Consider the following 26,354-nt stretch of genomic DNA (forward strand, 5'->3'; position numbering starts at 1 on the left):
CAAGAACAATATGAGGTCGAGGAAATAGTAGACCGACGGGAACGGACAGTAGGGCGAGGACGCAAGCGTCACACAAAAACCGAATACCTTATCAAGTGGAAAGGTTATCCAAGGGAGGAAAATACATGGGTAGATGAACAAGAACTCGACAATGCCAGGGAGGCCATTGAAGACTTTGAACAAGTCTCCTTCATCACCAGACCACCGGCAGATTGGTGGGAGAACAATGACGACTCCGACAGCTGGTCAGAAACAGAGTCGGTAACGGAATCCGAAATCGATCACCCCTTGGTACAGGCAATACAAGAATACCTGGTAAAACCAAAGGCACCGTCCTTACTTGGAGCACATTTGCCCAAGCAGATCGCAGTCGGGACGACTGCCTTAACAGGGGGGTAATATTACGATTTCACATCGTATCTTATCTTATCCGACTCCTCGTAATACTTATATGCTAATCCTCCGACTCTGATCGCATTCTTACATGCCAGTACCGTGTGTTTACTGCACCATTACAGACTCTTGTACTATACTTAGAACGACCCAAAACTGTATTTAAGTAGCTCGACTGCAGGTCTTAAACCTCAGTCTTGAACTAAAGTTTATTCACCCGATAACTTAGTCTGAACTCACTCTCGAATCGCTAAGCGATAGCTCCCTGCATGCAAACCTGCGAGCAACATAAAGCGCCTGACCGAAGTGCGAGTCACGCTTAGTTGTTTGATCTTGTTTGTGTAATCGGTCGCTAACAGTACGCTGGAAATGCGCCCGGTTCTAGTCAATATTTTGAACGCCGCCATCGGGATGGACAAGCCCCTTGTCCTCATGCATGTGCTTATCTCTGCGATCTTGGGAAGTACCTTCAATTTTCGGCCATAGTCAGTGCTTGATGTGATGTTCCAGCAGCCTGAAAACATGTCCATTCAAGATCACTGGGACCAGGAGGAGGAGGAGATATATGCCAATAATAGTGTATTGACCTTGTACCTGCGACCAGAACAGGTCATGACCTTCAGTATCGATCGGGCGGCTTTTGCAACATGCATCTTCATACCCGACCGTTCGGACTACAACTCTTCATTGGCATTAGCTTTTTCGATGCTCGGCAAGATGAAGGACTGCCAGCAGGAAGGTGGGAAGGTGGTGTCCGTAGCTTATGAGATCAACGGTTTTGGAGCGTTTGCCATTCTCTTATTTGATAGAGGGTACCAAAACGTGTATAAAAAGGCGAAGGAGAGGGCAGAAGAACACCCGGCATTGCATGCGGAACCATGTTTCCATACTCCAGTCTCGATGACTCCTGATACCGCTGCAGTCCGTGCGTTCTTCCGAGACCGTATATTGATCACTGATGTTTTTAATTGTCTCTGGTGAGTGCTTTGTTATGACTCAAGCAAACGAAACTTAACATACCTTCCAGTCGCATGGGATGCACCTGATTTCCAGCAGTCATAAACTACCTTGTGTTTTCAATACAAATATAGTACTTCGTTATGCCGAATTGAATGTCTTCAGCTGCGAGCTGCAGTTCCACAGTGTCCCGTGGCACCAATGAGACCTCTCCTCATTGACAGCTGACATCACAGCACCACAGCTTCAAAGAAGGCTGCATTGGCGCCTCTTGGCTTTTCCCAGCAACTAGAAAAGAGCAGGACACACCAGCCTTGAGCGAATAAAACATGTTCGGAAGTCATCCTCGTCGACAGCTGACTCAAGACAGCACCGAACTCTTCAAGAAGAGGTCCTTCGATGAAGATGCCTCCAAAACATATTGCAACAAAATATCCACGTATAACACAGGCGAGCATGATGAGGAATCGTACAAAAACACCGTCCTTGACAGCTGACATTGGACGACACCGATCTCTTCAAGGAAGAGTTCTTTCAATGATAATCCCCCAGACATCCTGTAACACCACTGTATGAACCCTTCAAGAAGAGCTCCTTCGATGAAGACGCCTCCAAAACACATCGCAACAAAAAATCCGTGTTCAACACAGATGAGCATGACGAGAAATCATAAAAAGACATCGTCGCTGGCAGTTGACATGGGACATCACCAATCTCTTCAATGAAGAGCTCTTTCAACCACAAGATCCTATAACCCCACTGTATGCAAGTACGTAGCTCGCGAAGAGTAAGCATGCAATGCCAAACTGAGTTGACCTTAGCCAAAACACCTGCAAGGTACCACCGACAGACAGCCGGCATCCATGTAGAACACAGATGAATAGGTATAACGCCAGAAAATCCATGTATGACACGGATGAGCCAGTGGACAGAGCAAGAGACACTGGTGGGCGTGAATGTGCAGATTATGGCGTATTCATGTCCTGACAGAACTATTAGTGGATTCACAAAGCAAACCAGTAAATACCGTACCATGCCTCCTTCAAAACCTTTCGAGGCAATACCAATACCCCAATACCACTGGTGGATTCTTGGATAGCTACTTATGAGAAGCCGCGATGGAAGTGACAAGCGAGATTTCATGAGGGAGGGAGGGAGGGAGGGACGAAGCACTTGTCGGAGCGGGTCCTTTGACACTGTACATACCCTCAGTCCATCCGCCGCTAGTGGACATGGATGGGAAGCAGACGAAGCAAGTGAACCAATGAGAAGTAAACGAAAGTGCGCAAGCGAGACACGCTCATCACATGTGTTATCATTCGTTCGGAGACTAAAATATTGAAACGGTCCTGGGGTTTACGCGTTACACCCTGGCATGACATCAGTTCTCAACTTCCGTTTTGAAAAACATCGCCACCATTCTAACAGCTTCGATGCCATTCAACTTTACGTCTTTAGACATCTCTGGAACTACTCCGTTCGCCTTAGCCCACTCCCTGATAGCCTCCTTCGCAAACAGATTAATGCCCGGGGGACTACGAATTTTCCAACTGCACATTGGACACCCGCTCGGCAGCGCTCCTTCATTATTAGTACGCACCTTGAGAATATGCCGGATGATGCACTTCAGACAAAAATTGTGTCCACACCCGGGACTGAGGGGTATACATGAGTAACGTGGCTCTGGTCTAGTGCTGTAGGCATGCATACCTCATGGGAATCCACATCAGTAGGCTGCAGCAGGGACACTCGTAGTCATTAGGCACTGTTATATATTCTTGATAAGTTCGTAATCTGTATAATGGTGTTACGGGTACGCACGGTCCGGAGCGAGGTTATTAGAATGACTGATTTCTCCGGCATCTTCAACTACCAGCGGGACGTCTTGGCGAAAGCCCATGTCAATCGTGTCCAAATATCTGTTGATCTCCTTGCGTTGTGTCCCCGTGATGCAAAGAAGTTCAAGGGAACCAGGGAAAGAGGGGCGGGATGAGCTACCTGCCATTAAACGGCTTCGGATACTGGCGTCTCTGTTCATGCCTCGACAAAGCGCTGAAATCCCAGCGCAACGACTGCATTATTATCCTTATCCTTCAGTTCCTTATAGCTCCTGATTAATTTCATTTCATTTGCCATGCCGCGGCATCGCGGCATTCCCATTGGCCCTGGTCAAAATAGCACGTCTCAAATTGCAAGTGACGAGTAATTAGGAATCGTCCATACCGCTAAGGTCCGCGGTCCCCCTCGGTAGGTCATGAGTGCCACGTTTAATTGTGCACCATGTGGTGCTATCCATATCCGACGCTTCATATCTACCAGACACTTGGTCGCCTACAAGCGCCCAATATAATCATCACTTCGCTTCGGCCTACTGCACATTGTGTAGTCCTCTTCGCGCTGTCATGATATTACAAGGGTTCTTCGCCCCACACCGCCAGAACAACTTACCTCAGTACATCCCTCTATCGTCTTATGTGCGGTCCACACCATTTAATCATGAGACGGACTGATTTGTATAATATCAGTGACATATATACACTGGTGCTTTTTTCTCATAACCCCCAAGACGTGAACTGACTAGCGCCGTCCTCTTGAGTCTTATCTACGATGCTTCCAGAGAATATTAAATATGCTGTGGACACTATGTAGGCGACCCTCCTTTATTTTGGAATTCGATGCAACGAACAGCACGTCTTTAGGTTTACAGATCCGCGCCACAACAGACATCTTTCTGTTGGTGATAATCTGCGCATTCCCTGTAATATAGAGAGTCTGGTTTACCTTCGAACGACTTCCACCGATTCCGAGGCTTACAACATCGATCCAGGCCTCCTTTCAGGACCTGAAGAGAGCGACCAATCCGATGACGAAAACGATGTTGGCACAGCCAATGTTTCTCACCAAAACCTTACTTGTCGTATTCACAATGCTGATGACACAATCATGGCGGACGCTGTGGACAGAGAATCCTCCCCTCTGACAGAACTTTCTGAAAGCAACACGGAGATCAACACTGGCTTCGAAAATGCCTACTCCGACTTATTCTATGGTCCATTAACTCCGCTATCTTCCTCCGAAGAAGATGACTACGCCTCGCCCATAACTAGCAACCAGTACTTCTTAGACATCGACCCACCTTCTAACGTTATCACTACTGGTCCACCTCGTGAAGCTGTCTCTGACAATAACCCATATACACACCACATGTGTGTCCCTCTTGCTTATTTGTTCGAAACACGACTTATCTCAGAATCAGAATCAGCTTCGGGGAACCTGGCAAAAAACATGATTGGGCCAAAGACGCTTCTGAGTTGTCAGGACTAGCGGGTAAGGATAAGAAGCGCACGCGCAATAAAATTCGTAACTGGACTCGGCGACATGAACACCTTCTACAACGTGGTGTCAAGACTTATGCTGCCACTGGAACATCATTTTCTATACGCAATCTGTCGTTTTCTTCCACAGGCTGGGCAGGAAGGCCTTTTAATGGCGAACTTGCTACGCAAATCAAAACCCAATGGCCAGCGGGCCTTGCCAGCTTGCTAACAGACGCTGTCCGCATTCCATTTGCTGACAAGTGAGTGGTAATTTTCTGTTTTCAGATTTTGTTCATTCACTCTTATCAGTGAGCAGCGACCAACCCGAATACTGGACCGGGAAGGCAGACTTGTCATCTACCGGTCTACCATCTACCCCTGGGTAGACATGGAACGTTTCATAGCAGCTGCCAATGTCTTTGTACAATGCTGCAGCCCATTCACGGAAGCTGATACCATGACCAATGTTCATGGCAATCATTTCTTCTGCATAGCTGGCCATGATCGACAAAATAAGAAGGCTGGGTTTCTTATCCTAGTTCTGATATTGTGCTCGCTGAACTAATTTTAGGTGCCTAAATTATCTCCATGGCATGTTTGCAACTCAGCCTTGATAGAGGAATTTTTTGCCAAAGGTACACCCTTTTCCCTAGCAACATACGTACTTACCTTCTCCACATTGTTTGAGATCTTCATGCTCTTTCTGTGAACAGAGAAGGTGCTTGTTCAATGGTACGACTCGAGTTTCCCGGTATATTCCGATGATTCAGCAACTGTGTGCGCTACATGGCTCAGAAATACAAGAAATGGAAGGTCAAAGTCGAAGCAAAGTTTGGAATTTTCTTCAACTTTTGCCTCAACCACTCTCGTCGCGGGCAAGGAGTATGTCGAGTGCAATGTTGGCCTCATGTTGACAAGGTGAACTTGGCAATTGGTGTGTGTGTTATATTTATCTACGGTGTGTATCCAGTCTTTTTAACCTGGCTTGATTTCAAATGGAAATTGTGCGCCAGGAAAATTTGACCATCGACAATTCTGCTGGCTTGTCATATGGGAAGCTGGGCCCATTATCTTTCAGCTACCACCTGGCGTGTTTCTTGTGTATCCATCATCTCTGTTTTACCATTTTAACATTGACATCCAACGTACGGTCTTTCTCTGCCTAATATTGCAGTCATGATAATGTCATCCCAGATCTGGACAACCACATTGTTACCACAAAGGATGGTGCACGTCCTACTCCAGATACCGCGGAATCTTTGTGGGCAGCAGATGAAGACCGTGGTTCTTGTGTTTGGTTCAATCAAGCCACCATGTTTCAATCTTCTGAGCTGAATATCACCACAATGAAGGCGGCGAAAAAGGCGAAAAAAAACTTAAAGTTCGATGTAGACAGCCATCTAAGTCTCTTCTCAGAGCATGGCACGTAATTGCAATCAGGAGTGTACACCTGTATCTTCGTCTATTCTTCGATATCAGAAGCTGATTACAGATCATGTACTACCAATGTTTTTCCATGATTTTATCTATACCCACTCTAATACTAAAAGCCGAAGGCTCTATGCAATTTCTCTTCTGAATGGCGGTCCCTATTGAAAAGTCAAATCTGAAACCAACACGTTCAAAATGGGACGTACAGTGTTATGTATGACATGATACCCAGATGTTGCAATATTTCAATTTGTCTGTCGACTCTTGTAATTGATCCATCACTTTGGACTATATCTCTGATCTCGGTCGACAGGTGTCCGAACGACAAGAGGTCCCGGGTTTTTACCGAGTCAGGTGCATTGTCTAAGCATTCAGACATTTCGGCGTGATGACTTGTCTGAAGCCTGCACTGAATTGCTAATGGAAAGCTTCCGAAAATCAAACGAGTGATCCAGTGCAGTTTTGCGTGGTAGATGGACTGATAGTTCGTAAGGCTGTAAGTGAATGTCAGGAGTCGTAAAGAGTCTCACCATGTGCGTATGGGACCGACCAAATCCTGCAGACCAAACGGCAGTGTTCCGTTCTCGCCAAAAGCGTCGGCATCGAAGGAGATGGCCAATGTTTCCAGGATACAATTGCCTTCCTGAGACAGAGTCCTTACTGACTGACAGACTTTAGATAGCCTCATTATGTCGCACCTGAGGGACAGATGGCATAAAAGATCCAAGCGAGGCAATTTCACGACGGTACGGCAATCTGTAAAGATTTTGATGTTAGCATGGAGATGACACCACGTTTGCCACACTCACATCGTGTTTGGTAGGCTAGCGTCGTCAGATCACGTCCGTATCCCTGTAAAAATTTGTCCAGCCCCACCGAGTCATTTTGCATTACCTCCCCATCAACCCTCAGATTCTTGATACCACTGTGATCGTACCACGAATCCTCACTGTTCAGCCAATCAAAGATGTTGCTGAATTGAGTGCAGCATGCTGTAAATTTGTGGATTGTGGTCCTCGGTGCACTCCCCCCAGCTACAGGAACCCGTTCAATGGTTTGCGGCCACAAAACGTCTCCCTTCAAGATCATTCCAGCTTTTGATGGAAGTACTGCCACAGCTGTCATTGGCACACCCGTTGCACACACAGTCACCTCTGACACCTCAGTGAACTTTTGGAAAAGCGTATTCAAGCCGTTAATCGTGGTGCGACAAAATTTGAGGTGCAACGACAGGAGGGGGCGAGGAACAATGCAGTGGTGTTCTGGTATTGGGAGCGCATCGAGTGTAACATCGACTAGAATGATGTTCTTCAGAGAAGGTAGGGATGAAATGGGCTCATACACTTGGTCGGAATCAGGGTAATGAGTCGCATACTTTGGGAGACGGTCTGGACAGACGATTTTGAGCAATTTGACACACGCGAAGAGCGAACCCTCCCTGTATTTGCGAAAGCTTGTCAGAGCGTCGGTGCTATTGTGCCTGACGTACTCCCATGGATCGGTTCTAGATCTTCCTGGTCTTCCACAGTATACAACCAATGTCCGCCATGCCACAGGTTCGAATACAGGCCTCAGTCTTTCGCAGACGAGCTGGAGGTGCGCAGCCATCCAGGCTTTGTTGCTCGGCTCTACGCCTTCCAAGACACATTCTATGATGATTCCGAGGATTTCATCTGGTAGAGTCAATAAAGTGGCCATCGTGTTCACTCCATATGCGATGTATCTAGTACTAAAGCTATGTATAACAAAGCTGCGGCTTGCAGTAGAGTAGGCGATGCCTCAACAGCTCCCTCGCGCAATGTCCGTGTCTACTCAAGGGATTCCAGTATAAGCGATGTTGAACACCGCTGAAACCCACTCCAGTCAGAGAGTCTGCCACTCCGGTGAGAAAGATGGGAGAGAAAGATGGGACATGTCGCAATAGATATGGCAGTCCTGACTTCGGGGTTTGAAATATTGATAAAATTTGCAACGAGTTACCACGTGGTGTCGTTCCCTGACCACGGAGGGTTCTTCGCTTCGCTCATCTCTGTCAGAATGTATCGGACCCTGAGGGGATACGCAGGAACTGGCAATTTGAGTGTCCAAACTCGTCGTTATACTAGATTAGTGAATGCACCCTGATTTGATGGCAGCAATCCTGAATGATCTTCTCAGATGGTCATACTTCGAGGAATCCAAGTTGGCTGTGGATTGATGGCGGATATTCTCCCGACTGACTATAAATTTTTTATTACTTTATAAACTGACACAGGTCCACATATCGTAGAACGTCTGAAATCCCAGTGCTGTGTTCACCAATCGATCTTCAGATCCTTGATCTCTACATTACAAATGTTAGTTGGGCGCACTAGAGATAGTAATAAAGCATCTTACAATCCAGTGACCGTCGTCTCTCCTGCTTCCGAATTAAATTGATTGAAGACAAGGTTCGCATTTTCCTTCACCAAGTCTTGGTATGGTCACGCCAGGTCAGAGAATGATTTCCTACGTCGAACACACTGACGATGTTGCATGAACAAAATGACAGGTGTGTTTCGCATCAAGGTGGAAACAATCCAGGTAAGCCTGGCGAAGTCGAGCTGGTTGTAGGCCCCGGCTTCATAAACCAAGGCGAAGTCTTGCAGGCATGGGCAGACTCTGGCTAAAAGGGCAGGTATGAACTCGAAAACCCTGGGAACTCTGGGTTGAAATTCACATCCGCGGACGGTGATCGTCAGTGTATAGATAGACGACCGGCTTGAAAGAGACTGAAGGCTGTGGTAGGTCTGCTCCATGTTGGTGATGTCTGTGGTCAGACTGAGGGTAGATAAATTGGCCATCCTGGGAAATACGTATGGCCTGATGGTCTCTGCAACATGTATGAGCTAAACAACAGACTATAAATGAGGGGATGATGGGAAACTACTGACCCATGGTTCGGATCACCACTTTGTTGAGCGAGTTACTGCAGAGCTCCAAGAAGGCATCAAGGCCTGTCACATTCGCAACTTCTGCATGGTACTGCAACGAACATACAGCAGTAGGATCATACCATGCAGCTTGGTTGTTGAACCACTCAAACGTGTTGGAGCCCGTGGCATTCCTGATGTACACTTTTTTGAATGATGGTAGTGTCCCTTTGAGTGCTTTTTGTCGGTCAGAGATGGGTCGTGGCAAAGGCGGGTGACCGGTCACTCTTCTCGTTTCAAAAAAGGTTCGAGGCCCGATAGGCATGCCAGGCCAAGAAATACGTAGGACGTCAAGATCACAGAAATGGCTGATGAAGGCGTTCATGCTGAAGAAGGACGAACTGCAGAACATCATCTCCAGGAATTTGACTCGATTGCATCTCCGGTGATACATAGGGAGAGTATCAAGGACGACATCATATAAAGCCACGCGCTCTAAATGTAGAAACACGGCCATGAGTTCGGGTACACGGTCCCGGGCGCTGCACTCGAATGGATCTGGCGGAGGAAAGGAAGGGGAAATGACAGTGAGCGACCGAACATAGGAAAGCAGGTGATCCTGAGTCGGCAATGTGAGAAAGTCGAGAGCATCTTCAGCGTCATACTTCGGGAGGTGGAGATTAGATTCCAGACTATGACTACCGCAACGAATGCGAAGATGGGACCATATCTTCGGCCTGACGACACGAACAAATGTTAGCCACTAACTCTTATCGACTTAGATCAACTCCAGATCGCCACTCGCACTTCGGTGGACGATACAAGAGGGGTCAAAGTAGAAGGAAGAGAGCCAGTTGCGAACTTAGATAGTCACGAAACAGGGAGCTTTGAGTTAGGTAGATTAAACCTTAGCCGAAGCTGGAGTTCAGTCCAGCTTAGGCTCTACTTAAATACATGTTGGGTATCCTAATAATAGTACTGTGGGAATGTCCGATCAGAATCGCATAGTATCATAAGCATGATTACGAGAAAAAGGAAAAAGAAAAGAATAAATCGTAACATTACCCCCTCTCTAAGACTCGTTCATCCCGAATGAGTCCTCAGTCTCCTCTCCGCTTTGTTGTGATTGACTGTAGAAGGATATGACGCTCTCATCATCGTTGGCATCATCCTCACTATCAAAGTCCCAATTCTCCATGACCTTTTGAAGATTATGAACGTCGGTCTCGTCGTCAGAAGGGGGGTCGAGCATGATTGGAGGGTTTTTGTAGGGTCTGTTCTCCCGCCGCGAGTCTTTAATTTCTTGGGCACGTCGTCGCAGGTAGGAGTCATGAACTCTGGGGTTATCGAAACGTGGGTCAGTTTTCGGTGGGGTGTACTTCCAGCATTTGTCTTCAGGGACTTTGTTGTCCCTTAACCATTTTGCGTTCCTTTCCTGCAAGGCCCGATCCATCGATTCAGAGATGTCCACCACAAGTCTCTGAAAGGACGACATGGTCGATACAGGTCCGTTGTTCTGTCCCGCATCTGAGGCAGCCACCTCCCCGATCACGTCGATCTCTTCCTTGGAGTGTCTCAGGGCCAAGCATTGAGAGGAGTAGACGGTTTCCACTTCAGTGAGGCAGGGTGTGTCGGGTTCGTGGAAAGGTACTACGGCGTCATCGGGTACCTTGGTATCCTTTCCGACCGTTTTTCCGTGTTTGTTAACCCTCCACTGAATCCTTTGGATACGAGCCTCGTATTCGTTGACCAGTTGTTCTGCGTTAGCCATGTTTGAGCGCTTTACCCAGGAGTTCTCCTCCCTCGGGTATCCCTTCCATTTGACGAGATACTCAGTTATGGTCCGACGAGTTCGGCCTTGACCTATAACTTTGTCTCGTTGTTCGACAATTTCTTCGATCTCATATTCTTCTTCGTCATCAATCAACTCCGGGGGTGGTCGTTCGGGATGCGGTTGATTTGGGAATGCAGGGACGACGTAAGGCGTTAGGAGTGACTCGTTAAATCGGTTGTGAATCCTCCATCGGACGGGTAGTTTTAGCTCATAAGCCGAGGCCTCCTTTTTGGCGATAATAACAAAGGGTCCGACTCGATGGTCCCCAAGCTTCTTGGTGGGGCGAGGGAGGTTTAGGTTGGTCGTGTCTAACCATACCTTGTCTCCTGGCTTGTATTCCGCTGCGATGCCTTTGTGTTTATCGTAGGACCGCTTCATGGATTCTGCCGCCTTTTCCAACGACCTTTTGGCTTCCTCCTGCGCTTTTTCTATCTCCGCTGCTAGTTTCCCTGCCGCCGGGACCATGGTTGTCTTCTGAGCCCTTTTTATGACCTCCCCGTCCCTGCCGAATATAACTTTGTAAGGGGAGTACCCCGTCGCCGAGTGCTGTCGGTTATTGTGTGTGAAAGCCGCTAATGGCAGCCACTCGCTCCAGTCATCTTGTCTGTCGTTGACGAACATCTTTAAGTACTTTTCAATCTCCTGATTGACCCTCTCGGTCTGTCCGTCCGTCTGCGGGTGGTAGGCCGTGGAAGGGTTTCCTTGAATCTGTAGGAGTTGATAAAATTCTTTCATGAATTTTGAAACGAATACCGAGCCCCTGTCGGAAATGACCTTCTCCGGCATCACCCCATAGGGTACGTAAACGTAATCCCTAAGGATCTTGGTGAAACCAAGGGAAGTTAGTTCTTCGGTGCAGGCAATAGGAATAATGGCTTTGGAGAATCGATCTACAATGACAAGGATGGTGTCGAACCCTTTGGAGTTTGGGAGCTTGGTGATCATGTCGACGGAGATGTGGGTCCAGGGTCGCACCAGGACTTCGTTGGGGTGAAGAGGGGCCTTCTTCGGGCGATGGTCTGCCTTGGTCCGCTGGCAGACGTCGCAGCCCTTCACGTAGGCTTCCACATCTCGGCGCATGCGCGGCCACCAGTAGTCCCGAAGTATCAGTTCCTTGGTCTTGTCGATCCCTGGGTGCCCGGCTGTAACATGATCGTGTTTGAGGGCAAGAATCCGTCCTTGTAAATCACGGTCTATTGGCACGTAGATGCGTCCATCATACCATAAGAGGCCCTGGTCATGCGAGATTCCCTTTTCATGATTAAGCGAGTCTGAAATCCCCCTATCCCACCTTCGGGGATCATGCGTTGCTACCCTAATCTGTTCATGTAACTCCTCGGCAGTGGGCATGATCAGGGCCCTGAAGTGTTCTGCCTTGAGGACTATCACGTCCCGATTGTCTTCCTTGCCTTGGTCGTGATCCGCCCTCCTGGACAGGAGATCCGCCTTGTGGTTCTGGGCCCCCGGTTTATGGTGCAATGTGAACTGGTACTCCGCCAACTCTGTTACCCATCGCGCTTGTCGTCGATTGAGTTTCTGAGGCTTGCAGAAGTATTGGAGATTGGAATGATCCGTCCAGATCTCGAAATCCTCCCTGGCTCCCATAAGGTACTGACGCCACTCTTCCAGTGCAATCATAATGGCGAGGAGCTCCTTGTCATAGATTTCGTAGTTGCGTTTGGTGATGGATAAGGCCTTAGAGAGGAAGGCCACCAGACGCCACTTCTCGTTCTGCCACTGTGATAGTACCGCCCCTATTGCTCCTTCGCTGGAGTCTGCTTCTACGCGGAATTTCCCCTCGTCGAGGGGAATGGCCAGCACTATGTCTTCTTGAAACAGCACTTTGAGTTTGTTGAACGCATCTTGTTGAGCTGCTCCCCACTTCCACTCCTGCTTCCCGGTGAGGGCGGTCAGGGGTCTCACATGCTTGCTATAGTCCCGGACAAATCGTCGATAGAAGTTACAAAATCCTAGGAAGGACTGCAACTCTTGCTTTTTTCAGGGGACTGGCCACTCGAGTAGTCCCGCGATTTTTACGGGGTCCATACGCAATCTCCCCTCGCTAATGATCACTCCCAGGTACTCCGTCTCTTCTACTTCGAATTCACATTTTTCCGCTTTGAGGAACAAGTGGTTTTCGCGCAAGATTTGGAGTACCTTGCGTACGATTCGTTTGTGATCCGACTTGGTTTTGGACGCGATTAAGATGTCATCCAAGTACACCGACACCTCTCCCGCCGCTATGAGATCCTTGAAGATGTCGTTCATCATCCATTGAAAAGTGGCCGGAGAGTTAGTGAGTCCAAAGAACATTACTAGGGGCTCGTATAACCCCCGGTTGGTTCGAAAGGCTGCCTTCCATTCGTCCCCCTTCTTGATCCGTACGTTGTTGTATCCCCATCGTACATCCAACTTGGTGAAGTATTTGGCTTTCTTTAGCCGGTCCATCAGTTCTCCGATAAGCGGTAACAGATAACGATTCTTGATGGTCATCTCGTTAAGCTTTCGATAATCTTGGACTGGTCGTAGCTTCCCGTCCTTCTTTTTAACGAAGAAAAACGGGGAGGCCATCGGGGACTTGGAGGCTTGAATGCGGCTGGTGGATAGGTTTTCGTCGAGGAATTTGTCCAGTTCCTCTTGTTCGGTTGGATTGAGGGGGTAGACCTTACAGTCTAGGTTAGCATTGGCATTAGGGATGAGCTCGATGGCATGGTCCCAGGGTTTACACGGGGGAAGTTCGTCAAGTTTTCCTTATCGAAGATGTCCTTAAAGTCGCGGTACTCTTCCGGTACTATTTCCTCGAACGACTTGGTCGTCTTTTTGGCGTTAGCCTGAGCTGCTAATTCGTTGGCCTTAGTGCCCATGGCTCGTACCTGAAAGGCTTCTTCGAAGTCTATTACGAGGATGGTGTCCCCCTCTTCGTATTCGTCCCAACGGGCAGAGGGGTCCGTGTCTGGTAAAGAGAACGGGATTTTTCGACAGGTGCATCGGGCCAAGGTAACGGCTCCGGTGTCCCAGTCGATCAGGGGATTATGGCGTTGTAACCAGTCATGCCCAAGGAACAGCGGGGTAGAGCCTAGATCGACCACGGCTAATTCGATCTGTTCCACGTGATCCCCGATGCGTAACCTTACTTCGGTGTATTCCGTGATGTCGCCCCCCTTATTCCTAGTGCCGTCGGCATTGTAGACGGGCATGGGTCGAGCGGCCTTTTTGAGATTGAGGTCATGTGATCGGGCCCAGGCTTTATCAATTGAACTGCCCGTGGCCCCGCTGTCCACCAGGGCGCTGACTTCGTGGATCTCCCTTGTGTCTAAGGTCTCCAATTGTACTTTTATTGAAACATTATGCCCCTTCCTTCCTCGTATATACATTGGTGGTTTCTGAAGATCCTCCATCCACTGCCACCTCTCCTGAGCTTGGGCGGCTGTTTCCATTTGCTCCTCCAACTGACGACATAAACGGTTGTCGACTTCCCCTCTTCATCGCGGGTGCACCCACCCGTTAAGTACGGCGCAAGCTGCCGCGTCTCCCCGGGTGATACGTAGCGCTCTGCGGGTCCATAAAATGCCGTGGGGCTCGTAGTACATTTCCGTGATTGCTTTCCTGTCGTTAGGTGTCGTGGTGAGTGAGGGCGCAGGCGGGGGTGTCCGTTTAGGGGCCACGACCGGGATGTCGGACCGCAGGTGGGCTTCTTCGTCCTCAACTTCTTCCAACGAAACGGAGGTTGTCTTGCTTCGAGGCGGCATTTGGTCACCGGGCCGAAAAGGGCCCCTCAGCGGCACTTGGGCGCCTTCCGTCGAATTGGTGGAGGAGGGCTCGCTGCCCTGTGTTCGACCCTGGCCAAGGGTACTTGTGCGCGGCGTTGTAACCTCCACCGTCGTTCCGTGCTTACGGCTCTTCCTGGACCCGGCGGTACTTCGGGTAACCCTTCGCGGACACACACATGTTGGCTCCCCTCCGGGGTCTGCACCGTTTGCCGCAGCATTGTCCTTGGCTACTAAGGGCAGGTGGTCCCTCGGGTTCACAGCCTCAGCTGCTTTTCCGGCGCTTCCCGCTGGAACAGACGGCTCCACAGGCGAAGTCGCAGGCCCAACGGGCTGGGTTGTCGACCTTTCTCCCACTCCAGGGTGACCTTCCTTCGTCAAGGGTTCGGTCGGACTTCGACCTAGGGGGCTCTGCCCTCGAGGGGCTTTCCCTGTGCGGTCAAGCGGGGGTTCCTGAGCTCGGACAGCCCCTAGGGGTTCAGTGCTGGATGCTGGCTGCATGGAGCGGCAGGAATCCCCTCCTATGCCATCGAGCTGTTGCGATTCATCTTCCTTAGTTCCTTCGATTGGTAGTGCAGCGAAAAAGTTGGTATATTGCTCGTACGGGGTACCTACATACGTAGTATAAGTCCGGCTAATAGTACAAGAGCGCGCACCCAATGAAACTAAGTCCTTGGCCGACGTCGTCGAATCGCTTATTTCGACGCCGGCTCGTCTTTTGACGACCTCTCCTCCTTCACCTCTTCGACCTTCGTGTCCTTGCCGTTTTCCTCCTTCTCTGCTTCTGCGAGTAATTGTCGTAGGCATTGGACGTTGGGTTTTTTGCGGGGTGGAAGTTTGACGGGGAGCCATTTCGATTTGTCCGTTGGACATTTATGGTCTCGGCTCCACCCGGTATTGCCGCATTTGAAGCATCGCTTGTCGCTTCGCAACTTGTCGATCTCCATCGGCTGCCCGGCTCCTCCATAGGTCGTCCCCGTGGCGTCCTTCTTATCGCCACCCGAACTCGACGCTCCACCCTTCTGTGACAATTGATGGCCTCGACCCGAACCTCCCTGGTTCGAGGAGGACTTACTGCCCAATCCTTGGGCTACTCCATATCGATAGTTCGCGTCTATCCTCAAGACGCGGGCCTTCCATTCTGCGTAGGTTGTGGGGCGCTCATTGTCCCCATGCATAACCGTATTTCGCACCGTCGGTCGTATCGCGGCTTCTACCGCCTCGAACATCTGCTTCTCGTCTCCGAACTCCTCGCACTTGTGGGCTAATCGTTCGAACTTCGCGAAGAACTCGATTGCTGACTTGAAGTCCGACTGCCGGACCTTCTTCCATTCTGCCTTCCATATGGTCAACTCCGCTACTTCCCGGAATTGGGCGGTGAGGTCATGGGAGAATTCTGCCCATGTGGGGAATCTCCAATGGCCTTGCGGGTCCCGGTATCGGTAGTATTGATCCACCCACCATTGTTGGGCTTCCCCACGTAGATACCCCTGCGCGAAGGTGATTCGGTAGGGGTTCTGCCCTTCATCGTTCATGGTGTAATACATTGGGAACACCTGGAAGTATACTTCGCAATGGTGAAGGAACCGAGTGATGTCGGAGGACACCCTGGTGAAGTATTTGGGCTGCGTGATCAACTTTGGCTTCACGTCGTTCCACGGATTATTGGCGGCGCCGGGCGCTAAGACCCAGGGATCGATTGGGTCAGGAGGCGGAGGTGGTACAGGCGGTATGGGTGGCTTGGGCGGTCGCGACAGGGACCGCAAGTGCCGATTGTCGCCCGGGGGAGGGTAGTCTCCGAAGTTCGGGCGCGGCGGTGGCTTGGCAGGGGGTACCGGTGGTACTGTGGATCCCTTTCCCTTGTCGGGGTGAGAGGGGCCCACCCCTGGGTCCGCGTAGTCGTCGTCGTCCCCCGCTGCTCCGCCGAAGAAGCCTTCCAGGAAGAACCCCGTCGTATCAACGGGGTGAGGCATCGGTTGAGGTCGTCGGTAGGCCTCACAGGGGGGTTGAGGAATCTCAGGGTTCATGAGATTCCATACGATCGCTGCCCGGTGCCACGTTTCTACCTCCAGGATGTTCTTCATCAGGTATACGTCCCCCATAGTCTTCGCACTTCGGTAGTCCTCTCCCGCCTTGGTGAATAGCCACTGCGGGTCCTTCTCCATGTCTTCCATCATGATCTTGTACAGTCCGTGCCACGGGAGTAAATTAAAGATGTCAGGGTGTGGACTGGGTCCTCTAAGCAGGACCGTCCTTACTGCTGCCATCACCACTGGTTCGAGAGCCTGATTTGGCGGGCGGCTTGGCATCCTTTGCCGCCTCCCTCTCTCTGGCGAGGCGGTCGATCTCTCGGTTTCATCTCCACCTCCCGATGTCTGAATCCTCGTCGGTGATTTCCGACTGGTAGGAGTTCCAAGCCCTGGTTCTTGCCTCCAGGTCGGTTCCGGCTCGTCTTGCAGCTCCTGTGTATCTGACGGTGGCTGCTCGTATCCGGTTCTCAACCTCGGCATCGGTGGCGTCAGGTTCGAGGGGGAGGTCCCACCAGCCTCCGGGTCCTTGGAGGGCATCCTCTTCTGCTCGACGAATGCGTGCGTCGTGCGCTCTTCCTCGGTCCATTCTGGCCTGGACTTCTGGGGATTCCCGGGCAGCTCGAGGGAGTCCGAGGGACTCGACGTACGTGTGATAAAGGAGCGGCCACAGACGCTGAGCGAGAGGGACGGGGTCGGCAAAGGCTTGCGCGGCAACCGACGGCTCCCAGTTGGAGACTCCGGCGAGTCGCTCGGAAACGGTAACTGTTCCAAGTTCCTCTGGGTCGTAGTCGGGGTACTCGCTCCAAAGCTCCCTATCCGTCGGCTCGTGCGCAGAGATGGTGGGAGGGAGCGTCGCGGTCTCGGACCCGTCAATGACTGAGTCAGACTCTGACCTGGGCGAGTCTCTGGCCACAACAACTTCTTCCCCGGGGTCGGCATAGATCCAACTGGTGCTGGGGTACCAGGCGACTGGCAGTCCCCTATCGACTGGCCAGGACTCTGGAATAAGGTGTGCATCAGCTGCACGGGAGGTAGCTGCGGAGGCTCCGAGGCCAAGCTCTCCAGAATCATCGCAGAGGTCGTCTCGGGCCTTTCCTTTTCCGTATCTCTTCTGCTCACTTCCCCAGTCTGCATCGGTCCACTTGGTTTGGGAGCGCCCGCTCCAACCGTCTCCGGTATGGGCTGCATCCTCCTCCTCGTTCGGATAGAGCTCGCTGAGGAGGGTTTCGAGTCGGATCCTTTCGAGGTCGGTGAGCTCATCACCTTCGAACTCGGTGTCAGGGCTTTCTTCGCCCATGACCAGATGCCTGGTGTCTTGTCTTCGGGCTCCGTCGGCACTTGACTCGCCCTCGACTGGAGAGATGTCGAAGAGGCCTGGTAGGGGCGAGTCTCCTCGGTCGAGGAGTACCCCCCGGGTATCGGTGATGTCGACGGAGTCGTCTGACTCGGCGGTAGCGCTTCTGTAGGAGTCGGTGCTCGGCTCTGAGGATCCCGAGCTGGATCGCGATGATGTGTAGAGGGACCTTCCAGGTCCTCTGGGTGTGATGGGTCGGCCATCGTGAAGGGTTTGCTGTGAGGCCATGGGTATAAAGATTATCGGTGGCGGGTATGCTGGTGTCGCCGGAACGTAGTGAAATGGGAGCTGGGCTCGTACACGCCTCTGTTGGCGGCAGCACCGGTGGATGTAGTACAAGGAGGTGAACAAGAAAAAGGTTATAAAAAACGCGGAGATGACAGGAATGGCGTCGGATAAGGGCATCCGTCTGTGGGCTTATTTTCCGTGATAGCCGGCGGTAAGGAGTGACCATACGATGGTCAGGGCAAGGATAGTGAGGGCAGCGAGGGTCGCGATAATCAGGTTGAGGTCGGTCTCGTAGTCGGGACCGGTCATCAATATGTTATCGTCGTCGAAGGATGGGTCAGTCAATGCTAGCAGTGTGACCACTAGTACTGAGGCTAACTTTAGGGACAGGCTAAAGAGATTCGTGGTGTCTCAGACAAGAGGGAAGTATCTGCCGTACAGGGCTACTAGCAGTCCAGCTAGGAGGGGTGCGGCGATACAAACTCGTATGAGGGCCAAGGTAAGGAACACAGTTGTTAAAACTGCGAAGATGGGGTCGTTAATGATGTAGGGAACAATCCAGGCGATGACGGCGGCTTGGAGCAGTAGGTCAAAGGGTATTACCCAGAGGGCCACTGCGACAAGGAAGTGTATCGGATGAATCTTGATAATTCGTCGGTAAGAGTTCGCTTGTTACGGCCAGCAGTATTACCGCTTGGTATCGTAAAAAGGAATGGGCAGAACAACAGTATAACCGTTGGTTCAAGTGGGGGTACTTCTTTGAAAGGTTGGGCAGCGTTCGTTCTCGGACGTAGCGCTGGGCAACAGAGGTCGAGCTTCGGCTAAATGTTAGCCACTAACTCTTATCGACTTAGATCAACTCCAGATCGCCACTCGCACTTCGGTGGATGATACAAGAGGGGTCAAAGTAGAAGGAAGAGAGCCAGTCGTGAACTTAGATAGTCACGAAACAGGGAGCTTTGAGTTAGGTAGATTAAACCTTAGCTGAAGCTGGAGTTCAGTCCAGCTTAGGCTCTACTTAAATACACATTGGGTATCCTAATAATAGTACTGTGGGAATGTCCGATCAGAATCGCATAGTATCATAAGCATGATTACGAGAAAAAGGAAAAAGAAAAGAATAAATCGTAACAACAAACGATCGGCAGACGAGCGAAAAAGATTTCGCACAACTGGTGCAGTGCACATTCCCACCTAATAATGCGTCAATAACCAAGCTTTCTCCCATAAAAGGTAATTGACCTTCACAGCCATTGTGACTGATGGCGAGAAGTAGAATATATTCCAAGACTTCGAGTGGACTCTGTGGCAAGGACATGGATGGGAACTTTATGCAGACTGAAGGGTGAGAGGTTATATTACGGAAACTTGGTTGTCTAAATGGAGTAAGTAAGCCATTAAGATTATGAGCCGAGCTTTCAGATAACATTTGGTCATATCTAATCGTAGTTAAAATTTGTAATACAAGCCCATATGGAAACTACATGGAGTAAACAATTTTCTGGCTGAGAAGGGCTTTAGTCCTCGGAAGACCCACTTGAGTAGCCATTACCGAGGGTGCACACAAGAACGACTCCTCCGATCCGTCGTGCATATGACTGAACACCTTCATGCAGTCTAGCCTCTCCAGGTCTATGGCACTAATGATGGCCTCATCCACGCCTCGAAGTTCTTCTACCCATCCTTGTGACCATCTCTTGGTAAAATACGCAAACTCAAGGCTGAGCATCCACAATGGTACCTTGGAAAGAGTACCAAGAGTACGCTCTACCATTTTCAGTGCGCGTATTCCTGTGATAATTGACAAGGACTGCAGACGACCAAGATTGGCCAAAGAGAGGAGACATCTGCTGTGGTCACTAGCATGTTCTGCGCATCTGTTTTCGATGCAATGATAAGCTGAGAGGGCGGTGTCAATGTAGGCATAGTTATAGAAATAAGAGAGCACTCACGACACACATTGAGTATTAAATGGTTTACCTCAAATGCACGTTCTAACAGGAGCTGTACATCGTCCAACCAAAAATCATAGCTTATGCTGATTTGTAGGACCTGGAGCTCGGGAAAGGTGATCCGTTTCAGCCAGTCCAGCTTCGTTGCCTCACATTCAAATGGAAAAGAGGGCGTCTCCAAATATAAGTGGGTAAGTCGAGAAATGGCATTGTCAGTGCATAGGTGCATGTTATCCTCCATGCGCCACAGATGGCCTTCGCTGTCAACGGAAAAGCGAACCAAAGCGTGCATATCTGCATTTTTTGGCATTAGTAATGGGTAATCATTGGTTGAGTGAAGAGATCTCATGTTGGAGAATACCGTTCAGGGCCGGTGCATGTATATCGCATGACATCAAGTTCAGAGACTCCACTTTTCGCAGTGCCTTGGACAGATTGTCCAGGAGTTTTCCACGATCCACCAACCGTATCGATCTCAACGTCAACAATCTGAGTAGGGGAAGTTGCATTAGCAATTTTAGCAGTCCGTAAATGTCTTTCTCAGACAGGGTCGCTCCGGAGAATGTCAATTCACGTATGTAGTATCTGATGTTAGGATAGTGACGTTGAAGATCGCGAGCGGCCTCGATAGGTGAGGGGCGGGTGTAGGTAGTGCAGCATATGAGAGAATGGTTGGGAAGTGTTTCCATGACATGAAGACAGTAGAAGAGGCCTTTACGCGAAGGAGCAAGAAAGCGACGTCCGGCAAGGGCGCAACTTCTCAAGTCCCTTGGCTTTGCATAAGATAGGATATGCTCGATGGTTTCGGGGGCAAGGTTATCCATGAAGCGTGGTCGTTGAAGACCCGAAGCTCCACGTCCTCTTATATACAGAAAACATAGGGACATAGCCATGGCAGTATGCGGCGAAGGAGACGTTGATGAGAACCGATCCATAATTCACAATGATTTGCACAAAAAAATTTTGATGCTATTGGAATTCGGTACTACGGACGGTTTTGTTCAGTAAGAAGTCTCCCCCCCACTTTAGCCTTCAGCTCCCGCAGACCATTGTTAATGAAGTCTCTGGCTAATGTTTCTACATGTCGGCCGCTATGATTGCGGCAGAATCCCACAATCATCCTTTCAAACCGACCCGAATCAATTAGCTTGCACAGCGTGTTGTCCATGCTTTTGGCGCTCTCCGACATTGGTTTGGGCCAGTCTTTAGGACTATACACCAACACCAAGTCGACAGCAAGCAAAGAAGGCCGAGGAAGCGTGCCTAGAGAATGCAGAAAGAAGTTAAAAGCATCCTGACCCTCGACTGTCACAGCAAGACTGGTTAAGTTGATAAGTCGGGAAAGGTTCAGCTTGTGTCTTCCAGTAGAATGCCTCAATGTCTGAAAGGCTAGCAGTGTTCATTAATGCATAGAAACTTGCCAGAAGAAATAAATGTCCACTCACTAGATAACTGGACTGCAAGCTCTGTGATACAACCACAGTTAAGCAGCAATATCTCAACAACGTCTGCGTCGACCTCGTGATGAACATGAAGCGTCAGGAATCGCAAGGTTTGAAACTGCAGCCCTCCGAACCATTCATAGGCAAGAGCCTCTCCTTCCCATCCCACTGTCCTTGCACCAATAGTCAAACTCTGCAGTTTGGAAATGGCGCCTAACGTTTCAGGTTTCAAGTCTGCCATGACGATGTTGTATTCGTTGCAGCACGAGAGACCAAGAACCCGCAGGTCCAACGCTAAATCATGGTACGTGAGGATGCATTCTGCTAAGAGGATGATCAATGCACTGTTCATCAGAATATTCAAGGATTTGGTATCAACACAGCACGATCTCAGTACCAGCGTTGATATTCCATCCACAGCGCTGAGAAGTGTACACAGCGATGTCGTAAAAAAACTAAGGTCGGTGTTTTCGAGAACAACCTCGCTCAGTCGAGGGAGCTCATCAATGAGGTCATACATCGCGAGCACGTCCGCAGTCTGGAAGTACGTCGTATCAAAGATGATGCGATGAACATACTCTCCGACTTGAGGAAAGTCCTCTTGCAGGGCGCGAGCGAGTGATCTGGGAGTTCGCCGATTACACTTGGCCAAGTATGCCTGTCGACCAGGAGTGTAAATGTCGTATGGACCCAGTGGGATGACACTGTCTTTGATGCGCAGAGTTCGATGACCATGGCGTCTAGAAGGATGCAAGAAAGAATGATTGATGAGAGACAGTGCTGAAACGTCAGCGTGGTTGCTAGATGCAAACCAGACTATCCTGTCCTTCAGCTCAGGAGCGAGGTCATCCATTGCCGGCACACAGGACACGCACGACTGTCAACGGTTCCACTTTATACCCTTTTGAACTGAGAGCACAATTGAAAATGGATGTTCGGCAAAACAAGCACTTCCGCGGCTGAGTTGCCTAAAGGAGATACGGGCTAGGGTGACCAACTAGCAGGCTTTGTATAATAAGAGGTCATATACGGCCCATTTGCCTTGAATAACTATGCCGATCTCCCAGGAGCTGATTGACATCATCATCGGATTGGCGTGCAAAGGCAATTTGGCGACATCTCTGACTTGCACTCTGGTCTGTAAGGCATTTGTACGCACCATGCAAAAAGAGATGTTCTACAAACTCTTCATTCACGACTACGCTTCCGGACATCCATCGTCGAGACAAATCTGGCACAGTCTGTCACATGCCCTCAAATTTTTTCACGACAGTCCCCATACTTCTCGCTTTCCTCGAGTGCTTTTCTACCGTGCCAATCCTAATGTCAGTGTCACCAGACTCAGAAGGCTGCTGAGCAACCTGACGAGGGTCCATACATTGATCGTTGATGGCAGCGACACAGACATATTCGCACTGGCCACTTTGTCCCCATTCCTCCGTAATCTCTATTTCAGGGACAGCTACATTATGCACAAGGGGATGTCAAGGCTCCTGACGTCGTCGCAGAATGTGAAGGCGTTGAGTATTATAGGAGATTGGGTCACTAGTCCTAGACGCGGTAGTAGCATAGTGCTGAAGCTGCCTGAGGAGCCGGTGATGGTTCAGGGAATACGAGTTTTGGCGCTCGATTTGTTGAATGTGCCATCGTACCAGCTGGCTCTACTACGAGCGTGGGTGACCCCCCTTGTAGCTTTGGAGAGGTTGATCTTGAAGGTCACAGCTGAAGACGATACTATTGGTGCAGTGCAGGCTTTGATCCTCACGAATGCGAGATCGCTCCTGAAACTAAGGGTAGCAGTGATGAGTAAGTCAGTTGATACAATTGTTGGCCAAGCCATGCTTACAGTCATTCAGAGATCGATCCTTGGATATTGCCTTTCGACCTCTCTGAGTGTAGCGTTCTGTGAACCATCAACTTGGGCTCCCACGACATCAATCTCGACGCGCTGATTCTTACACTCAATACAGTAAGGGCAGACTGTGTTTTGTTACAACGACTGTGGATATCTGTGTATATTCGTCGATTTGCATGTCTGGTGATGGTAGAGGAAGTGACGGAGACGTTTCATGCTCTGGATCTGGTGTTGCATCGTATTGGATCGAAAGTGGAAGCGTGTGCGATCAAAATACACCTCGTTTTTGATACCCACTTCGTCTGGGAAGGGAAGTGGTACAAGGATGAGAAGCAGTACGGCGATTGGGTGAGAGCGTTGTGTTACAGACTGGCGAGGTTGGGCGAGGAGAGATTCAGCCTGGTGACATGTGCAAAGAAATTGGACTAGAAATATTTGAATCCCCGTATAACGAAGATGTATAGCATTGAGATAATCCTCGTATGATGAAGATGAGGCTGCGACAGCGATGACGCATGGGAGTGACTTAAGCCAATAATGCTACTTAGTGCCGCAATCAGAATGTATTCAAACTCCGAGGGCGGACTCCAAATCTGGCTGATCGCACAAACCCGTCAAGAGCTGCAATGACCTGCCTGCAGCGACGACGGCACGCAACTACTCCCACTTCACCTGAGTTATACTTAGGTCTTGTTCGCGTCATCACCTGAGTTACTCTTGGGTTTTATCTCATTGTTGCTGCTACTCCATTGAGTGTAGCTACTCAAATCCTCGACCATTGCTTTAACGGCTCGTTGGTACTTATCAGATTGGGTTTCCTGGATACACTCACAAGGTGTCTTTGATGATGTGTAAGTGTCCTGACAATTCAGGCCATAATGTTCCGTGTTTAACGCATCTTGGTATAGTTGGATGTCCCATAATTACGACAATTCAGGACAACCACGGAGATCTGTATGCATGCTCGAATTCGGATACCATTCCTCCCATTCCTTCTTCGACCCCTCCGTTCGAAGAACCCGCACTCAGGTGGCCAGCAGATCCTGAAATTTACATAGCCCGGCATTGGGCCTCAAACACTATGCCTTACCAAGGTTTCTTGCCTGTATGGTGAGCCGATGTTTTTGAGTGCGAGCTATTCAAGTGCCTCAACTATACAATCAGTTCTTTCCCTGTTCAGCCCTCGGGTCGTGGATTGTGGTCTTTGAGTGCCAAAGTAATCGAATCTTGGCGGAATTTGGAGGCTCTTTTGGAAAGGCTGAGGCAGATCTTGGAATCAGATGTTGGTAATCGAAATCTGGACTATTTGCAGTTTCCTTTGCCTTGGAAATATGGATACCACCATGCTAAGTCCAGTCAGAAAGCCATGGTGTACTCTGCCATTCATTCCCGAGATGCCTTCATTTTAATGGCTGCCGAGATATCATATCTTCTGGCTTTGGCTTTGGAGAACGATGGGTACCGTCGATTCCAGAATTGGTCCGCCGTATTAACAAGAGAGGTTGGCGGCAAGTGGGTTGATATGATCCGGGATTCATGGTTAGTTCAATACGATGTGGGTTATCAGGAAGGGAAAGAATCCGCCTGCAGACGTGTCGGAATTTTCATAGATCCCCGTAACTGCAACTTCGGTTATTTTCTTCGAGCCTACTACGCCTTCAAGATACCTGTTTGGATACACTGGGGACCATGGAAAGATCCTTATCGGGCTGGCCAACCTGAACAATTGCAAGATTATTATTTTCACCTCCCTCCTTCCCGCACAGTCGATCGTATTACAGCTCCACCTGCTCTACCAGCAACTATCTTCGAGTTGGACAAGGGCAAATGGAGGCAGAGACTGCCTGGGGAGAGGTTTACACTGCGATGGATACAAAAAGATAATGCGCAACTACCCAAAAAGATTTCTGTACAAGAGGATCCCCAGCCAAATGATGACGCTGCCATTCCGCAGTCAAAGGCTCAGAATAGTCAACTAGAGCCCCGAGTAGCAGATTCAAGATCAAACGTGGCCACTCATCAGTGTCTGGGGGAAACATGGCAGGAGTTCTTTCGTCGGCGTGACGAGGCCGTGGCTCAGAAGAAGGAGCATGAATCTGTGAGAGAAAGGCAGAGTCGCAAGGCAAGAGAACTTGATGCGGCGAAGCAGCATTGTCCAGCTCGCAGTGCAAACATCTTTGTCTGGGACGCCGTGGAAGGCAAAGATTATCTGGTGCGACAGCATGTTCCTCATCGCGATGTTCCAGACATTTGGGATGATTACGCCCCATCTCAGCGACGATATTCCTCGTTTTGGAAGGAATGGGACCTAAACTATGCCTTTGATCCAGACGCAGAGCAGAGTGCGGAGCAGTTGTTCGAGGAAGATGAAGATTGGGATGATGGACCAAGCACCTCTGTAGGACCGGCTCTTGTAGAACCAGTGCCGGACCTGTTCCGCAAGCGAAGTGCCCGAGAGTGGGAAGTAGTGCATGCTAAGATGTACGGCACACTGGTGAATGAACTCAAACCGAAGTGTTAGCGACCAATTTCACAAACAAGATCAAACAACTAAGCGTGACTCGCACTTCGGTCAGGCGCTTTGTGTTGTCCGCAGGTTTGCGTTAAGGGAGCTATCGCTTAGTTGAGCGAGAGTGAGTTCAGACTAAGTTATCGGGTGAATAAACTTTAGTTCGAGACTGAGGTTTAGGACCTGCAGTCGAGCTACTTAAATACAGTTTGGATCGTGCTAAATATACTACAAGTGTCTGCAACGGTACGGTGAACATACTGAATCCTCATGGTAGAATGCGATCAAGTCCGGAGAGTTAGCATAGCGAGATTACGAGAGAGTCGATAAGATAAGATAATGCGCGAAATCGTAATATTACCCCCCTGTTAAGGCAGTCGTCCCGACTGCAGTA

At 49.8% G+C, this 26,354-nt stretch overlaps 6 protein-coding genes across 6 annotated transcripts; 3 read left to right on the plus strand and 3 right to left on the minus strand.

Annotated features, from left to right (window-relative positions):
• Positions 1 to 915: 915 nt before the first annotated feature.
• On the plus strand, positions 916 to 1,668 carry EV420DRAFT_1472657 (uncharacterized protein; the record flags this gene model as incomplete). Its single annotated transcript, XM_060469067.1, has 2 exons — positions 916 to 1,318; positions 1,595 to 1,668. 2 exons carry the CDS (start codon positions 916 to 918, stop codon positions 1,666 to 1,668), a joined length of 477 nt encoding a protein of 158 aa, XP_060339217.1.
• Positions 1,669 to 3,957: 2,289 nt separating this feature from the next.
• EV420DRAFT_1472659 (uncharacterized protein) lies at positions 3,958 to 6,097 on the plus strand (the record flags this gene model as incomplete). The annotated part of the gene is made up of 9 exons (XM_060469068.1): positions 3,958 to 3,995; positions 4,050 to 4,556; positions 4,601 to 4,927; positions 4,977 to 5,133; positions 5,239 to 5,302; positions 5,381 to 5,442; positions 5,463 to 5,601; positions 5,681 to 5,812; positions 5,862 to 6,097. The coding sequence occupies 9 exons, from the start codon at positions 3,958 to 3,960 to the stop codon at positions 6,095 to 6,097; spliced, it is 1,662 nt and encodes a 553-aa protein (XP_060339218.1).
• Positions 6,098 to 6,210: 113 nt separating this feature from the next.
• Positions 6,211 to 7,796, minus strand: EV420DRAFT_1472660 (uncharacterized protein; the record flags this gene model as incomplete). Its single annotated transcript, XM_060469069.1, has 4 exons — positions 6,211 to 6,256; positions 6,305 to 6,592; positions 6,629 to 6,758; positions 6,908 to 7,796. The coding sequence occupies 4 exons, from the start codon at positions 7,794 to 7,796 to the stop codon at positions 6,211 to 6,213; spliced, it is 1,353 nt and encodes a 450-aa protein (XP_060339219.1).
• Positions 7,797 to 8,336: 540 nt separating this feature from the next.
• Positions 8,337 to 9,374, minus strand: EV420DRAFT_1633840 (uncharacterized protein; the record flags this gene model as incomplete). The annotated part of the gene is made up of 5 exons (XM_060476241.1): positions 8,337 to 8,421; positions 8,475 to 8,550; positions 8,605 to 8,742; positions 8,797 to 8,949; positions 9,011 to 9,374. The coding sequence occupies 5 exons, from the start codon at positions 9,372 to 9,374 to the stop codon at positions 8,337 to 8,339; spliced, it is 816 nt and encodes a 271-aa protein (XP_060339220.1).
• A 9,017-nt stretch (positions 9,375 to 18,391) lies between these two features.
• On the minus strand, positions 18,392 to 22,449 carry EV420DRAFT_1633843 (uncharacterized protein; the record flags this gene model as incomplete). The annotated part of the gene is made up of 6 exons (XM_060476242.1): positions 18,392 to 18,593; positions 18,642 to 18,844; positions 19,740 to 20,101; positions 20,155 to 20,448; positions 21,148 to 21,543; positions 21,600 to 22,449. The coding sequence occupies 6 exons, from the start codon at positions 22,447 to 22,449 to the stop codon at positions 18,392 to 18,394; spliced, it is 2,307 nt and encodes a 768-aa protein (XP_060339221.1).
• A 199-nt stretch (positions 22,450 to 22,648) lies between these two features.
• Positions 22,649 to 25,919, plus strand: EV420DRAFT_1472664 (uncharacterized protein; the record flags this gene model as incomplete). The annotated part of the gene is given in 6 exon segments (XM_060469070.1): positions 22,649 to 23,402; positions 23,567 to 23,799; positions 24,260 to 24,302; positions 24,360 to 24,561; positions 24,616 to 25,849; positions 25,869 to 25,919. The coding sequence occupies 6 exon segments, from the start codon at positions 22,649 to 22,651 to the stop codon at positions 25,917 to 25,919; spliced, it is 2,517 nt and encodes an 838-aa protein (XP_060339222.1).
• Between the last annotated feature and the right edge of the window lie 435 nt (positions 25,920 to 26,354).

Source organism: Desarmillaria tabescens (genome assembly GCF_030435595.1).
Source record: "Desarmillaria tabescens strain CCBAS 213 chromosome Unknown EV420scaffold_1, whole genome shotgun sequence".
Taxonomy (NCBI): Eukaryota; Fungi; Basidiomycota; class Agaricomycetes; order Agaricales; family Physalacriaceae; genus Desarmillaria; species Desarmillaria tabescens.